We start from the raw sequence: 18,575 nt of genomic DNA, 5'->3' as shown, positions 1-18,575 counted from the left end.
TGGTTTGTTTCCATGTGCAAAGGACATGCCCCTTCAAACAAGCCATCTGTTCATGCAGTTGTTTCTTAAGAAATAGACGCTGGAGGGGCTTTTTAGCTTAAATCTGTGAGAGATTGATAATGTTCAACCCAAAGGGCAATGGAGCCTACAGACGAACAAGCATTCCTCTATGTCTTCGCATAAATAGCTGCATTAAAAGCCACCGGTCTTTACTACATATTAATAACCTACAACTATAGCCTAAAGAGAAATTAAAGAATGGTATATTACACACGTTGTGCAGATACAATCGAGATTTGGGGCTTTGGGGTATATATCTATAAAAAAAAAAAATAATAAAAAAACATATGGTTTGGATGAATGCAAATCAATGCGTGATCCTATCATCTGCAGTACAACTCGTTGGAAATTCGCATATTAAATCTTTTTTTAATTCATTTTGGCACAAATGGACGTAAGTCCACGTGCAGGCTCGCAAACACACAAACACGCGCATCCTCCAGAGGCATGTTCCGAAGGAAAGACAATGTGCGTCAAGGAGCATGTAAATTATAGATGTTATCTCACTGCCCTGGGGTGGGGTGACCCAGCAGGGGCCACTGACATGCAAGCGAATCACAATAGGCAGTTAAGGACTGAGAGGAAAGCTGGAATAGTTTGGCTTTTCCCACTGGGACAAGACACATAACACACACACACACACACACACACACACACACACACACACACACACACACACACACACACACACACACACACGCACACACACGCCTCCCTCCTCACAAGGCCTGAAAGTAGTATTATGTGAATATTATGTGAATGTAAAAAAAAAAAATAAATATCAAATAAATGCTGATTATTCATTTGCATTTCATGGATATTTAATCTAGATTCCATTTGATTCCATTCAACTTTACTGTCATTATGCAAAGTACACATACAGAGCCAATGAAATGCAGTTAGCATCTAACCAGAAGTGTAAGTGGCCAATTTACAATAAATAGCAGTATGTTAAATGAGGATATGGGTCCATATGTACAGGGGTGAGAGTGATTAATGTACAGTAGGTACAGTAGGTAACAAGATGTGGTATATATATTGTAATATACAGTACAACTGTGCAAGGATTGTGTAGATGATGACATGTCAAGAAGATACTCAAAAAACAACACACAAACCTGTTCACTTGGAATTCAGCTATAATGGAAATGTACTGTAATGGACAGTGGTTAACATATTCAGTAGAGGTTTTTGAGAAATATATCATGAATTGTGCTCATCCTAATGTTGGGCTGGAATAGTACGATGAGAGAAATCCTAATATCACATTAAAGCTGAAATGTCAGTCTCAAAAATTCAGTCTCCCAATGCAACTGTGAAAATTCTGTGAGTGACTTTCACGAGTCGAATCCCAAAAAAGGGAAAGTAGTCGGTCTGAAAATCCTGACGAGCAGTTTAATGTTTAAAAACAATTAGACACAGATAGTACTGTTCTATTCATGCTAACAGAAAATGGAATGAATAAATTAAACATTACACAGGTTTAAAAAAAATATCCAAATATAGAGTTCGGGTAATGCTGCGAACTTGCACAATTGACACTTTACTGATAAACTGCCTACATTTGTACACTTGCCTACAATGGAAATGTAAAGACTTTCAAAGAACATAGTTGAAAACCTGCCATGGAATTTTTAAATCATGTACAGAAAATTCTCAGCCAAGCTAAAATAGTTAGCTTTCCACAGATTGTTTGTAATATAGTGCCTGTTTGACAAGTTTGGAAACACCTAGTTTCTTTGGAGACACATGCACATGTTTCTTTTGTTTATAGCAAAAAAAAGCTATGTAACCGGGAAAAACACACAGGAATTGGTGTATGACTGGAAGAATGTAGAAAGATGGGTCCAAATGTGACATTTTTGGCTTTAACAAAAGAACTTGGGGAACAGGAGAGATGATGATATCACATACCCACAGTCAAACAAGGAGGAGTTTGAGGTTGAGGTCGTTTTGGAGCAAGGGAAGGTTGGAGGCTATGTATGTCTATCATACCATACTTCAACAGCATGGAACCAACATCACCATACAACAAGACAATGACGCCGAAGCGTAAATCCAATCCCTGTGTGCTCATTTACCTAAATCCTATTGAACTGCTCTGAGATGAACTGGATCATATATCCAATTAGTAAAGAGCACCTATGGCAAGTTCTATGAGAGGCATAGCAGAATATTATATGTATTTCAGCTGAATATATGGAGAAACTAACCGGCCAGATACCAAAATTGTGTAAAGCTTCTAAGGAAGTTTTTTTTTATTCATTGAATATAAGTTTAGCATCTGTACATTTCTATGTTTGTTTGGTCAAAATAACTCGGTGTTCAATTAAATAGTTTATTGCATACAAACCAAAAGGGACATGCACGTGTCTCTCAAAAATGATGTTGCCAGACTTTTGACAGGCACTAAATTTATTCACACATTTCTATCAAGTTTACACATCCTACAGAGGTGGCAAAAGTACACACATCCTTCACTACATCTACATGGTCTACGTCTGTGGTGTGTGATTGCCAGGAAATGATATGACAGAAATGACAAGAAATAGGTTGAGAAGTAAGAAATATTGACCGTGTCACCAAATAGATTAAAACTAAAGTAACGAGTCTGTTTTGAAAAATTTATGAAGTAAAAAGTTTCGAAATTTGTGTAAAAAAGTTGTCTGAAAACTAAAAAGTGAAGTACTAATACCAAAAAAATCTACTTAAGCACAGTAACAAAGTATTTGTACTTCAGTTCTTCTCACCTCTGACACTCTCAGGTGTTTCCTTTTCTTTTATGACACCATGAATTTCCAAAAATAGCAGGTTTTCATTTATAAAATTGATTCGATTTATTCCATTTAAACGGTTATCTGATTATAGCAGGGAAGCACAAAATCCTCTGTCCTGAGGACTTTCCTGTGCTGGAAAACGCACTGAACTTTACAAAGTACTGTGTGACCATGTCCTCAGGAGGCGGAAGTTCAAAGCAGACATACAGTATTTTAACTTATTGACAACCAAAGGGCAATGCAAGGACAATGTGGGTCAAATTTAAGAGAGACACACTACTCATAAAAGAATTAACTATAATAATGTAACATAAAAACCTAGTGCTCAGCCAGAAGGCAGGTTTAAGACAAGCCAAATGGGAGAATATATATATAATACATACATGGAAAATCCTCAAGAGGAACACAGTACAGGTGTGCACAAACACAGGAAGTGAGCTGGACCACAAGAAAAGCAGATCAAAACATGTGCGGAGAAGTTCTAACGTTCCAGCAGCCTGGAGGGGGATTACCCATGGTGACGCACTGACATTTTCTTTCTTATAGAAAGTTCCACACTATCATTGATTATGTATTGTCCTTTAATAAACAAGTCCACGTATTTTGTTTATTTATTATTAAGATTGGATTACGCAAACTGTCCACTTTGTGCCTGGTGTCATGTCCCTGGTGATCATGTTTTTTCTATCGTCAGAGCTGCTGCTAAATATTCACTTCTGACCTGTCAGATTGTAGAAGCTAAAAAAAAAATAGAATTCTACAGCATTTTTTTCACATAAACATCTGGCTTCAAACAGTGGCTCAATACTCAGAATAAAGGAGCTTGAAATGATTTTTGCTTCAGTCTGCGAAGCTTATGGCATCTCATGCAGGTGAACTGTGGGTACATGGAGGAATTTTTACACACACACACACACACACACACACACACACACACACACACACACACACACACACACACACACACACACACATCTGTCAGTGCTACTTCTGGATACAGTCCAAGTCAAAGCAGGAATCTCACCTCCTATCACTACTTGAACCGCCTGCTACTGAATGTCAACTCTTGGATGTGAGTTATTGTGTGAATTTAGTTGCTATTGCAGCAAATCGACATGCGGTAGCGTACAATCAGTTTCCTTGTTGTGTGACACGCTTTAAAGTGGACATTTACAGGCCAGAGTACCAGAACCACTGTCTTCACAAGCAGCAAAACCTCCCACTCACAACAACAACAGAACAATCAAGACACTTTGTTTGCAAAGCATTCACTGCAAACTGTTTGCTTGCAAATCTCTCTGAGCTTTTCTGAGAAACCCCACCAGCCCTTGATGTCAACAAAATACTCCACTAGTGGGAACCTGATTGAAATACCGGAGTTTAAGACATTAAATCTTACCTATGACTGGTTTAGTGCGCTTGATCATGATGACCTGACGGCAAAGAGACTCGGATCCAGAAGAATAACAAATACTGTCCAGAGAATGGTAATGTTTACCCAAACAGTTAAGTTTTGACCATCTTCATCCGTCTCGGAGACTCTCTCAGGATTTCGAGGAGAGCCGGCAGCTGCGCCGGAGTGCTGGCAGGAGATGCATATTTGTGGGAAGTGTCTGTGCGACTCTGGTCACTTTTTCCAGCTCTGGCGTTTTTTTTCGTTCTGCCTCAACTCACAAAGCAGAACAAGGCATAATCTCTCGTGGGGCTGCGCTACTAGACTGCCAAAGATGACCTATCAGTAGTTAAGGAGGGAAAAACAGGCAGTGCACCAGCTTGTCTCCCACTGGAAGAGATGGATTGGGGGAGGTTCAAAACAACGGCATGGTTTCAGTAAGTTCACCATGTGTGCAAGACCATGGGGGGCGGCGTGTGGCTTGAAGGGAAGGTTTTTTTTCTTTCCCTCTCAACAAGATGGAAAGTACAAAGTACAAGTTCTCCTGAGTTTGGCTGTGTTCCAAATCAAAATCACATGCTGCACACAGACCACCCCCCCACCCTTTTGGCAGCATGAGCTATTGCAGACGCCTTATAGTACGAGGCTGTTTATCATTTTTGGGGAAGTATTTCCCCCAATGTCTCTCTGGGTGAGACATTGTATAAGGGGCTGAGGCACCTTCCTTCCTATGTACAGTGGGTTTATGTAACAGTGAGACGCAAAGACATTTTAAATCGCTTGTCATGTTGACATAGCCGCACGCTGGCTCCTGAAAGTCAGGAAAGAATGATATACAAGTTTGTTTCATAATGAAACGCGATAAGCTGTTTAGTAGTGCCTTCGATTCAGATTCGGCAGGATGTTTAGTTAAGGACCTCGAGACAATATGTGTAGTTATTCATATCGTTCGAATTTCTCTCTAATACCCAAAATTGTTGGGAATTAAAAGAGAAACCAGTGTGATTTGCTCTACATCAGATCAGATGACTTACTCATTACCTGGCTGTATTAATCACCAGCCAGCCTGTGACCCAAACAGTTGTTTCATTTTTCTTCAGCCTTTACCCCAATATCAGACTTTACATGTGACTGCTTCTACCCACAGAGCTTCAATCAGGTGACTATTGTATCACGTGGATCATGAAGAGAACAACCAGAATCCTAGAAGATCCTTTAACCGTCAGTTTTATTTTCCGTAGGCATGTCTGTTGTCCGCACCAGCTGGCAGAACCCCATACGCAAAGATCACCAAATAAACCAAAACCTGTAGGTCTCAAAACACCTCCCTTCGCAAGGTTTTGTTTTTACCACCTTAGGCTTCGCATTCCACAATCTAACTATTCAACGTTCTAAGAGAAACAGTAAAACTCCAAAATAACATACTACCCCGTGTCACCAAAACACCATGTGCTGTTGTGTAATACACTGAACCCGATGTTACTGCAGCCAGTGGGCCACCGGAGATTGAAACTATTCTGCTGAATAACACACCACAACTGCATGTCTTTTTGATTTCCCAGAGACCGAGTCACATTTCAACAAGACTATTTTGAAATTAAATTCTCACCCCCTAATTTTATCATAAGAATGTCACTAGCAACCAACAAATCCCTTTCAGCACTTGCTTTTTTGCTCGCATTTAAGCTGATGTGTTAAAAGGAGAGGTTTAGATATACAAAGGACAAACTCTTGAAGAACTCGAAGCTGAGAAACCGCCGGCCTTGTAATATTAATCGCGTTCGGGGTGATCATGAGCGTAGTGTGACTCAACATTTTCACGCTTCTAGGAGAAAGTACGAGCGATATGAAAGCAGGCCAAGTATCTTTTCAAGTCCTCTGCCACCCACAAAGGAGCAATAGAGCCACTGCACAATGATTTGTACTGTTTGAAAAGTGCATGTGAACTACGTTTAAAAAAATAAATAAATCAATGCTCTTAAACGAGTTTAAAACGCGTTCATAGGTCTAATCTTATAAAGTGACATCCAGACGTAAATCTTATTCAGAACACCTTTGATCACTCAAGTTCAATCAAAAGATTTCCTTGTGGCATGACAGAAATCTCACCAAGGTCAGAGGACCCAGTCTTCTGGGACAAGCATGAAATCCAAAGGGCAAATAAAAAAAAAAGCAAGAAGCAAATTTAAGAAGCAAAATGTTTTTTTAGACATAAACAAGTTACATGGTTCTACAAACCAAATATGCGATTTTTGTGATTCAAGCGAGCAAGCCATCAAAGAACAACCATATGGGTCTTTATGAACAGTGTTTACTGTTTGCATGAGCCAGTTCACGCAAGTGGGGTTGATTATAATGGTCTGTTTCTTCTGACGGCCCCAAAGTGTCTGAACTGACAACATGTGTAGTCCAGACACCAGACACAAATCAGGCATAGCATTATGACCACCTGACTAATATTGTGTTGGTCTCATTTTGCTGCCCAAACAGTCCCGATCCATCGAGCATTAACAGCATTAACTTGTTTAGCAATTTGAGCTACAGGAGCTCGTCTGTTGGATCCGACCACACCGGCCTTCACTTCACATGTGCATCTTCCTGAGAGCTGCAGTATTTGGAGATGGGTTCTGACTCCTGCAATTGAAATTTTGACCTCGTCAAACTCACTCAAATCCTTACGCTTGCCCATTTTTCTGATCAACTTTGAGGTCAAAATTGCCACTTGCTGCCTAATAAATCCCACCCACTATCAGATGGCATGTAAAAAGAGATAATCAGTGATATTCACTTTACTTGTCGGGGGTGCTCATAATGTTATGCCTGATCGGTGTATCCTTTGCGTGCGGTGCAAATATTATCATTTTTATTTTAATTATTATTATGCTTATTAAAGGATGACAAAAAAAAACATGATAATAGACAGTGACGGAGGTCAGCTCTATCTCTTTATCTTTCCAAAGTGGCACAGCTTATATATACATACATACATATACATACATATGTCCACACATCACATCATAACCTTGTGCTCCAGAACATCTGATCACATGCACATTATCAACTTGTGCTGTTAATATCATGAACAGCAGCTACGCTAATTCCTCTCCACTGCTTCTCTTTCTCTCCCCATCCCGAGGCATCCTGAGGTTTGGCCAGCTCCAGTCACGTCCCACCTCGTGAAGATTATGGACCTATGGATGATCATGGAGAAGTAGATGCCGAGTGTTTAAAGGCCCTGGCATGGAGAAGCTGATGCTGGATCTATGATGATCACAAATTGTTCTGTATTGTTGAAAGATTTATGACCAAACTTTTGATGTCACCCATATGAGGATGGGTTCCCCTTTGAGTCTGGTTCCTCTCAAGGTTTCTTCCTCATATCATCTAAGGGAGTTTTTCCTTGCCACTGTCGCCACTGTCTTGCTCATCAGGGACAAACGCACACCATTCACCTTCACTGTTGTTTTCTGTAAAGCTGCTTTGAGACAATGTCTGTTGTGAAAAGCGCTATACAAATAAACTTGACTTGACTTGACTTGATATGTTTACATATACTCTTGGTTATAGTTTTTATAGTTCTCTTTGCACAGTACTGTATATTCAGAGTATACAGTAGGTTTACTGGTCGGCGCTATCTTGCGTTATCTGTATTGTCCCACACTGTCTTGTGTTGTCTGTCTGTCGGTACTGTTGTCTGTCTGTCTGTACTGTTTTTTGTCTGTACTGTTTGCACTAGGTTGCACTCGATGCAGTTTATGTATCATTACGTTGTTTAGTGTAGCACCAGGGTTCTGGAGGAACGTTGTATCGTTTTTACTGTGTAACTCTGTATGGTAGAAATGACAATAAAAGCCTCTTGACTTGACTCTTGACTTGACTTACACATGCAACGTGGAAAAATATCTCCTCATTGTACTCATAATAATGTTCCATTACTGTCTACGACACTACGTGAAGTACGCCTTGTTTACGTATTAAATCACAGCGATGGAATGACTTTAACAATCAAACCAGAGCAAAGGAAAGCAGACTGGGGACTGTGCTCTGCAAAAAGTTCATGCAGGGGTACTACAGTGGCACAAGAAAGAAGAGCACTTCAGTTCTGCAAGCACCGAGCACTCACTTAAACTCTCTCGATACTGCTCTGGGCGCTTCGGCTGACAGACATCATCATCTCTGTAAAAGATACTCTACCAACACCAAACTATTTGAAGGATCAAATTTAGCAGTTAAGGGTCTTGGGATTTAAAGCTTCTGATCAGGGGTCCACTGATAAGCGAAAAAACTTTAACTGTATTCAGGTTAATCTGTATTGGTGCATCTATAGTTTTAACCCAGCTGTAGGTCCTGATCTAAAAACCCCTAACAGGTGTGAGCTTTGCTGTGCAAAAAAAAAAACTACACAAGCACCAAATTCTGTGCATTTAAACAGTCAAAATGCAGTCAAAAGTGAAAGTTTGCTGACTCTGTACTTTTTATTTTGTGTGTGGAATATACTTTTTTTTTTTTTACAGCGGATTAGATTTGGTGTGCATGATTCCAGTTCAGTGATCACTTTTTGACTGCAAGATGTATCTTAAGGATGTGTCGAGCAACCGAAATACACCATCCCTCGCTCACAAAACAAACAAAAAAAATCGTTGTACACTCACACCACAAAAACTCAGTAACATTCCTCGCGCACACACACTATTCTGTGTCTCCTGCGGAATTGTCCAAAACGAGGTTAGAAACCAGATTTGTAATTTAGTTCTGTGAGGAAAGTTATTTCACATGGAAATCCATGGCCTTGATGTGGCATTACTTCTGGATGAGTTATTCACTGAAGGACAAGCCAGAAATATCCGACGCGCTGTCATTTCTGCGTCTGGCGATTTGAGGTTAATGTCGGGCTTTCTTTTGTGATAAATCGTGAATCGTGTGGAAGTTGAAGGATAACAAGGAAAATGGCATTAGAAAGCAAATGAAATGCACCGACATTGAAAATCACTTAGAAATCAAATTTTTTAATAAACATGCTAAAGCTTATAAACTTACACTTGTCTCAACCTCTTTTCCTTGTACACTGGGGTTACATGCTGTGCATTTCTACATGGGAAACTCATAATCACTCGTCTATTGTGGAACAACACATGTCACATGTTCTATTCTGTTTATTTTGAGGTTCTCCTTGTGCAAAGGCTCAGCAGTGAAGCTTTCGAATGAACTGAAAGAAATTGAATCTGTCTATTTTGGAAAATTCGTCAACAAAACAATGGAAAATCTGAGCATTACACAAATATACAATGTTGTTTTACTACACACTTTACCATAAAATTCTTTTTATTTATTGGTTCCAGGTCAAAGCTACTTATTAGCTAAATAACTAGCCATCTCTATTTCACCTAAACACCTGATCCTCCTCGTGTAGCACAAACTGTCAACACACGCTGTAAGCACGCCGCCACTGAGAATCTCCCGATGTTAGCGCATCGATACACGGCGATACCTGGATAATATGAGAGACTTAAAAGGAAATACTCCACCCCCAGCGCATGGATCGGAGAAACTCTTGGAAGGTGCGGATGGCATACTTTTCCAGGTGGCGGACTCTGTGTCCTTGCACATAGTCAGAAAGTGATGATAGGACTCCATCTCCCCAGCTGAGATGCGTACTATTGAGTAGGATGGCCAGCGTTTGTGACTCCTGCATCCTGAGCACGTAGCTGGCAAGGTCTGGTAGTCCATACTGCAAAAAAACTAGCCCTCCTCTCTGTGTTGGTGTGAGACAGGCTGCGTAAGCGAGGTCAATCCACAGCACACGGATCAGAGCTGAGCGGTCACTCACACACGCTTAATCTCTTTATTACTGCTTTTTCCCTCCTGCACAGGCTTCATTTACTGCACTCCGCTCACAGTATTCCACAATACCTGACAGTATTCTCTCTCTCTCTCTCTCTCTCTCTCTCTCTCTCTCTCTCTCTCTCTCTCTCTCTCTCTCTCTCTCTCAATCTCTCTCTCTCTCTCTCTCTTTCTCTCTCTCTCTCTCTCTCTCTCTCTTTCTCTCTCCCTCCCTCTCTCCCCAAAATCCAGCATCCAGCACACACATCACACACTCTGTCCTTGAGTGTCCTTACTGCTGCACTGATTCATGCTGTCTGCAGTAAAAGAATAGTTGTTTAGTGAGGTAACAGTGTTATGTAAAACAGAAAAATGGTCAATTGTCAGGGTACAAAAAAACCGCAAAGCCTTTCGTACTAAAGACTCGCTTATGGTGGAAAACATAAAGGGTCTTACATTGAAAAGTGTTCTACGTTTTTTTTTTAGACAATCGTTGTCTATGCTCAAAATGTATAGAAGTGTGTACGGCAGTGTGTACAGCACAAGGACTTCCCTGCATATGGATGCTTAAAGCTTTTACGCACATGGCAATAAACTTAAAAACATCAATCTGATAGTTTTAACTGTTAAGTGCTGATACACAAAATGTACAGTATGAAAAATTATATTAGCGTGTTTCTCATGAATTAGCTGAGCCATGTGTTAATATTGCAATAATTAATCAATACAACAGCCTGTAATAAATTATAAAAAAATCCCAGCAGATTTGACATCAATCACCAGAAAAAAAATACACCCAACACTGACTGTATTCCACACAGGCCACACAGTGAATGTCATCTACAGAGGGAATATAAAAGCTGATAGAAGTGTAATGACCCAGACTTACACATTATGGAGCCCATCATGAAGTTTGATCCGGGCCGACCGCCCTCTCCTCGTTTCGCTATCAGTCCTTCTGCTGAGATACTGAGATGTCCTGTGTCTCCTTTCTGAAGCCGTGGAACAAACTAGCATGCTTCTCACAAATATCCTCAACAATGCCACAAGCACTGGGGGGGGCGTCCCCCTTCCTCTCCCACCCTATGAGATATTCATCATAGTAAGGGGCGTTTCTGGTTATAGACTGTCTGAGGGAGCTTCACAGAAACAAGGGCTGCTCCTTTCCGCTCTCTCTTTACACACATTATCTCTATAGCATATATACACACACACACACACACACACACACACACACACACACTTGGATCTACACCACTAGGAATTCTCTTCCTTCCCCAGGCACACAGCGGCACAGAGCAATGTTCCTAAACTTAAAGAAAACTGCCGGACATGTCTGTCAAACATTTACGTGTCTTTAAAAATGGAAAGCTTTTTTATGATTGCTGTGTGGAATTAAAAAGCACAACAGCATCCTCTGTATGAGGTAAGATTACAGGTTCAACAGTTCACATTGCCCTCTGAAGCCAACATGAACATTCCTCGGCAATGGAAACCTTGTAAACCATAAAAGCCGGTGCTGCTTTCTTTCACCCTGCTGTCTTTCAAGAAAGTCGTGCTTCTAAATGCGTTCTTAGCTAAAAAGCCTTCACTGTTTGACACATCACTGAGAGGTCACAGCATTAGAGGGGCCAATATAGGGGAGTGGTAGCTCAGTGGTTTAGGTGCTGGGATTCGGAAGGTCAAGGGTTCAAGCGCGCATATTGACAAGCTGCCACTCGGGCCTTTAAACAAGGCTTTTAACCCTCTGTGCTCCAGCTTCATCTCTGAGTCCAGCTTCTGAACAAGCTAAAATGTGTGAAGAGAAGAATTTGACTCTGCTTTAATGTATACAGTATGTGACAAATGAAGGCTATTCATTATAGTTTACATTAATCTCAGTGAGAAAGTGAGACCAACACAGGCACTTAGGTGGATCTAATGAGATCATAAATCTGTTTTAGAAAATTTACTATTAATGTCCAATTTTTATGTTACACTTACACATACACTTCCAGATACACATTAAAAAATACATACACATTAAAAAACCTTTAGTTTCTTATTATACAATTCGGATGTGCCTGTCAAAAGTTTGGAAACAGATCGTGTTTTATGGTTTCTAAATGACACATGCGTTGTTTATGTATAATTCACCTGCATCGGTTACAGTGGCGTGACTTGATAGTAGAAAAGTCCAGGTGCTGAACTGTCCTGCCCGCAGTCTAGACCTTTCACCATTTAAAAACATTTGGCGAAACGTAAAACAAAAAACACAACAAAAGACACCCAGAACTGTTGAGCAGCTAGAATCCGGTATCAGACACATACGGGACGACATTCCTCTTCCAAAACTTCAGCAACTGGTCTCCTCAGTTCCCAGATGTATACAGACAGAGGATGTGATGCTACACAGTGGTGAACATGTTGCAGCAATCAGGATCACCTTATTTCTTTCTTAAAATGGTACATTTCCTCACTTTAAACATTTCATTTTTTTATGTTCTATTCTGAATAAAATATGGGTTTATTTGCAAGCTTTCTTTTGGAACTGGGGTTGAAGATAACACTGCAGCCAATGGTCTCACAAAACCCATCTAAACACAAGGCAGCATGAGGGTGATGTCAAAGCCTCCTCTAATGACCCTTCTTAATATGACGGCGGCACAATGGCCCCTTTCCATGACCTGCTCATTCCCAGGGGCAGTGGTGCAACCCTTCTCCACAACATCCTCACCGTGAATGAGTTACCAAGCTATCCTCCAAGACAGGTTTCCGCATTCTGTCCTGCTCAGCAAAGAATTCTTCAGACTCCAGAACACCCCAGACTCTCTGGGGTGGACAATTGTCAGCAATCACCCCCTTTGCTTTGTTTGTAGCAGCACCTATTGCACCATTAAGCGAATACTGGCTGCATCTAAATGTTTTTCCGTGGGCTTTTGTTTTTTGCCCCGTGTCTCTCATGCGTCTTTGTTTTTATTTATGTTAAGTCTCAGCCCTGTCTTGTTATCAGTCCTAATGTTCATGTGTCTTTCACAGTTGTTCCCCATGTCTGTGTTTAATTATTGTGTGTATATTTACTCCTTTGTTTCAGAGTCTTGTCGCAAAGTAACTCATCTAGTTCTAGCAAGTTGTTTCGTTTCCTGTTACTTGTTCATGGTTTCCCGGTGTTCTGATCTTGTTTCTGTTTCACGTTCCCCTGGGCCCTTGACCTTCAGCTCTATATGTGGCTGGGAGACCTGTAGGCGTGACTACGTGTCCCCGACTACACTAAAGCAACTAAAGCAAGATTTGAGAACTATTATATAACAGAGGAACATTCTTTCCACCTTTACACTATGAGGGAGGTACAAATATTCACATTTAACTCCACAGAATCACATGTTAGAATAAAACCCAAAGAATTGCTTTGCCACTGAGCCGTGTAAACAGGAAGGAGGAGCTTAATAAAAGCAGCGCTGGCGTGTCTAGAGTATATACTTCCTCTGCCTCTTCCCTTTTAAAACAATCTTCAATGGAACTTGCCCAGCACTGCGTCTGATTTCTGAGAGCTAAATACCGTGTACAAGCAGCAGTTGGCTTTGCCCATATTGTTCAAAGGTTGCAAAGGAGCCATTTTTCCGCCGTCACATTACACCAACACAAAAAGAATAACAACAAGCAAGCAGGCTGTGCAAGCAAAGTAATGCTACACACACATTACTTATTTAAAAGCACTCAACAGCACTGTGGTCACTATGCAGGAGGTAAAGGTCGCAGTTACACAATGTACTCAGAAGTTCAATCTAATTTGCTTTACATCTTTTTATTTTTTTTTTTATGTACTTCCCCAGCTGTTTTGAATGAATGGACTCGAGTACAATCACAACCGACTGAAAAAAGCTTTTCAAAACAGACACAACATTGTCTCAAAGCAGCTTTATAGAATTTAAGAGTTAAGGTGAACGATGTGTATTTATCTCTGATGAGCAGCCGTGGCGACTGTGGCAAGGAAAAATCCTTAGATGTTATGAGGAAGAAACCTTGAGAGGAACCAGACTCAAAAGGGGAACCCATCCTCATTTGGGTGATTATCAAGAGTGTGATTATAAGTCTTACTATACAGAACACTGGAGAGTGAAAACTAACATGAGCACTGGAATGTGTGATTCTGAGTAATGTCCTTTCTACAGTCTTATACAGTCATTTGAGGTTGTGGAACCAGGAGCTACTGAACAACTCATAAAATAGCTTAACATTTGCGATCATCACAGATAGGAAACTGAAAGGCATGAAATGTAGACGTCAGAACGCCAGGCATGAGATGAGGAACGCTGTGGTGTCCCACAGGTACAGTAGAGCAGCCTGCCTGAACAGGAAACATGCAAACCATAAGCAACTCACATTTACTGCACAATAACAATATAATATGGAAAAACAGATTTTCCAGTGAATCACCAATGGGAAAAGAAAAAACAAAAGGACAGATAAAGGCCAGAGCTCCGAGTGAGCATCAGTGCTGAATATGAGTTTATGTTTCGAGATAAACACACATAGAATATCAGTTGACAAGAAGTAAGGAAGGAAGTTTTGACGTAATATTGGTATTGCGCTTCCAACTGACTGAGAATGAGGGAAGGAAGTCCAGCGACCTTCCTATTGTTCACCTTTTTACATTGGCAGTTGAACCGGGGTTGAGTTTTTGTTTTGTTTTTTTGGAATCAATGCCTTAGCTGTGCACTCAGCTTAATTGTGTGAGTTTGGATGTGGGCTCGCATATAGGATCAGTCGACACAACGCCCATAGACAGGTTCCTGAGTTTATAACAGCTATTGTTTCAGCATACAGAAGTCCTGGACAAAGCAACTCATTTTCAGTGTTGAAAACATCCTTTACCAAGAAGCTGAGAACGCTGATTATAGCTGTGCACATTTCAGACAATCACTTCAGGATACATATAGTTCAGTGCAAATAGTTGTATACAATTTAAGCACATGTCAAACCGACACATTTGCTTAATTTTCTGTCGGTTAATGCAAATCATTCAACTATGAACTGATATGCACAAATGTATCGGTACTGGTTTCAGGAATCGGAGAGTTGGGCAAAAATAATGGCTGAAAGTGCGAAAAATCGCTAAGCCACGTTGCATTTGTTAGCGCACAGACCCTGCTGGCTTTTTATGGGATTTGTGTGTGACAATTAACTTGTTTGTATTTACCACAACAACCACAAGGTAAACGCCACTGGGTCTCTTGTGCACATAAAGCCAATGTGTAGATACTGTGTACAAATCGAAACAAACATTTTGCTAGATAAATCCTGTATTTTTGCACTGGAATGTTCGACCACCCAATAAACACAAAGATCCCTATGTAAATACACCTCCTGATAATTGAGGACTTAGGATTTGTGGCTTCATCTATAAAGGAAGGGGATTTTAATAATATAAAATGTAAAACTAAAGTGCCAATTTTTGTTTTTAACTCACATTAATAGACAACTACGTTAGGCTGTAAGGATTGGAGAGATGTGAGCCATGTCTGCCGTGCCCAGTCATTAACTACATTCTACTCAGCAGATCCCTTTTACAATTTTCCATGGGCCTGTTTAAATACCCTGGCTGTGTTAGGTTTCCATCAGGAACAGCTGAATAGCCACATTTTCCATTCGTTTACAGAGGAAAAGCAACAGGCCTGTGACTGTAATCAAATCTACATTTTTTTGGGTGACTTTTTTTCAATAAAAGCAACTACGTTCTATCAGCTGACAACTGTAAAAAAAATCGTTTTAATACTTTTCAGACTATATGTAGGTACAGCAACACAAAAAATTATGAAATTATGAATTAAAATCAAAACATGAATTATTGGACTTTCAGCGTCCCGTGACACAGGCAGTCATACAATATCGTGAATAGTGACCCTAGCGACACTATTTTCATGTCCTGTATTGTACACATGTGTGCAGGTTGAAAACGTACACACAGCTACTGTATCTCAAAGATTTCTGCTGATACACAGTGTTGAGAGCAGCATGAATGTATCACTCCCAGGCAAGTGATTTACCTCAGCACTCCCCAACATTTTTCACGCCACAAACCGGTTTAATGTCGGACAATATTTTCACGGACCGGCCATTGAGGTGTGGCGGATAAATACAACAAAATAAAATGATAAGACCTGCATAAAAACTGGTATTTTCTAAATCTAATAATAAACGTGAATCCACTGTGTTGTTTTTTGTTCATTTTGCTCTCTTGGGGGTTTCAGTTTAGCGGTAATGTATTTTGTGTTAGCGGCCGGAGCAGCCCCTTTAAGAAGGTCATCATGACATGCATCAAGAGTGAGTCATAGACAGATGTGGCGGTCATTTTCCAAAATAAAACATCGTTCAGAATCAGATAATAAATAAAACGGAAATAATGTAAGTTATGTATTCTTTCTGTGCGACCAATTGACCCACGGACCGGTGCCAGTCTGCGGCCCGGGGGTTGGGACCACTGATTTAACTCATAACTTACTGATGTCAGACAGTGCTTCCCCTTTCATTAAAAACGCTATCAGCTAAACTAAATATAATGTTTGCAGATCCGTATTATATATGGTCTATAAATAGCATTTACGTAGACGATTCACCAGAACTGAATCAGACATTAGTGACTACAATATCGTGTTTTTAAATTTTATTATTAAAAAATGAAATATTTGTTGAGCTGTTAGATATAAGTCATACGTTACTCATTGATACTTAGTGAGTCACAGTAAGCTGATGTCATCAGGAACTAAGCGGAAAGGTGATACAGCAAGAAGCGGTATCACGTCTGACTATGAAGTCTTTTCCCGCTCCAGATCGTTGCTCTTTTTATATGTAAACAATAGCCCATGCATCAGGGTGACACTCAAACACTGATAACTGCTCCCTGTTTCCACTGAAAAAATAAACTGATTGTTTCATTAAATAAACCTAACCCTAAGCTAACCCTATTGTTTTATTTAAATGCTAAAGACCACTAAAAAAGATTTCCAGTAATGGACTGCGTCATATTTACAGGCCAAGGTCAAAATACAGCACAGAGGCGGCCATTTATGATGCTCAGAGATAATAATTAATCACAGATTAGCGGGACTGGTTTAAGTTTAACAGCCATTTATAAAGCAGCGAAGATCTTAAACCTCAGCTGGAGCAGTAATTGGGATTCCCTTGTGTGCTGTGAGGAGGACGACGGAGGCGTTTTAGAGGTTATACGGTGCCATGAATCAATGTAGCGAGGATAGCCGTGCAGGCCGGCTCAGTTTCTATGGCAACGTGTAGCCTGTCCCATGAGGCCGCCTCAGCACCAGCTTGTCTTGTACGAGGAAGAGGGGGAGGAGGAGAAAGAGGAGGAGAAGGCTCTCGGCAGAAGCATGGCACAATAACCTACTTCCCCTATATGTGATCATCGCATATTGTTCATTCACTAAACAAAAGAAGGGACTGTAGACATAGACTGTAATCCATACGTTTAAGATAATCGAGCTCAAAAAAAGCAATGATTAAAAAATGTGAAAATGCTTTAGTATGAACTAGTGGGAATCACCAGTGCTCACACACATAGTAAAAAATAAATAAATAAACGCAATTTCATATAAATCATGTAGATCATATAGATATTGAAAACTCCTCAGAATGAAACCGGTGCACAGCTTGGAGGGATCCAAACCGAGGATGAGGTTATGATGTAATGATGCCCTGTCGCCACACCCCTTCATCACTCCTAAAGCAAATCAAAAGGAGGAAAGGACTCACCAACATGGGTGATAATGCAGCCCACGCGCTCCTGGAACTCCTGCACGGACATCTCTTCCTCCTTCAGCCAGCAGAGCATCTCAGGGCAGCTTTACTCACCTCCCTTCTCTTCTCCTCTCCTCTCCTCTCCTCTGCCTGCTCTCCCTCTCTCTATCCTCCTCTCACACAGAGCAGCAGGCGGCCACTCCCAGCCTGTCAAACACCTCTCAAGCAAAAGAAAGCAGCAGATCCAAGATGAGTAAATCCTAGCAGAGGCTCCAGTAACAAAAAGCACCAGAACGTGTGACTAACAATGTTAATTATTCATTATGAGCATCCACATGTAAACGATGTTCAGGAGGCCTATGAGTGGCTCCTAGAGCCCGTGGCTTGAATCGGATGCTGGGAAACAAATCACAGAAGAGCTACCTGCCTACAGGGAGACAGGAGGCTCCATGCACTCCAGACAGAAAACATGGAAAACTGGATTTGCTGGATTGGAGCTGTATTATCAATAAACCATGAGTAGACATAGTGCAAGTGTAAGAAGAAGTGTAAAACATTTTAAATATGTTGCGAAGGGAAAAAATTGCACATCATCTTCATTATTATCTTATAAGAATGATAATAATAACAATTTGAAAATTTTTTTAAAAGTAAATAACCCAACAGTAAGTAAGTGTACATTTTTTCATAAATTTTCCTGTCAATTTAGTAAAAAAAAAAAAAAAAAAAAAGGCAAAGACAATGAGATAAAAAATAACGTGATGCTTTACGAAAGCGAGATCTTTCGAATCTAT

General features: G+C 40.4%; 1 protein-coding gene across 19 annotated transcripts in view; it reads right to left on the bottom strand.

The window, feature by feature from the left end:
* Window positions 1–18,250, bottom strand: part of mcf2l2 (MCF.2 cell line derived transforming sequence-like 2) — a 74,653-nt gene extending 56,403 nt beyond the window's left edge. For 6 of the 19 annotated variants that reach the window (XM_083558403.1, XM_083558390.1, XM_083558401.1 and 3 more), the window contains exon 1: window positions 17,797–18,250. In XM_083558403.1, coding sequence (XP_083414529.1) covers window positions 17,797–17,875 — 79 coding nt within the window. In that variant the 5' untranslated portion in view covers window positions 17,876–18,250. Of the gene's footprint in view, window positions 1–4,236; window positions 4,699–9,755; window positions 10,105–10,939; window positions 11,091–17,796 lie in introns of those variants that run through there. The other 13 variants (XM_083558402.1, XM_083558400.1, XM_083558405.1 and 10 more) reach the window with 10 other exon arrangements.
* Window positions 18,251–18,575: the final 325 nt, after the last annotated feature.

The sequence above is a fragment of the Silurus aristotelis genome, assembly GCF_946808225.1.
Source record: "Silurus aristotelis genome assembly, chromosome: 13".
In the NCBI taxonomy this organism is placed as follows: domain Eukaryota; kingdom Metazoa; phylum Chordata; class Actinopteri; order Siluriformes; family Siluridae; genus Silurus; species Silurus aristotelis.
This window is presented reverse-complemented; position numbering and strand designations above follow the sequence as displayed.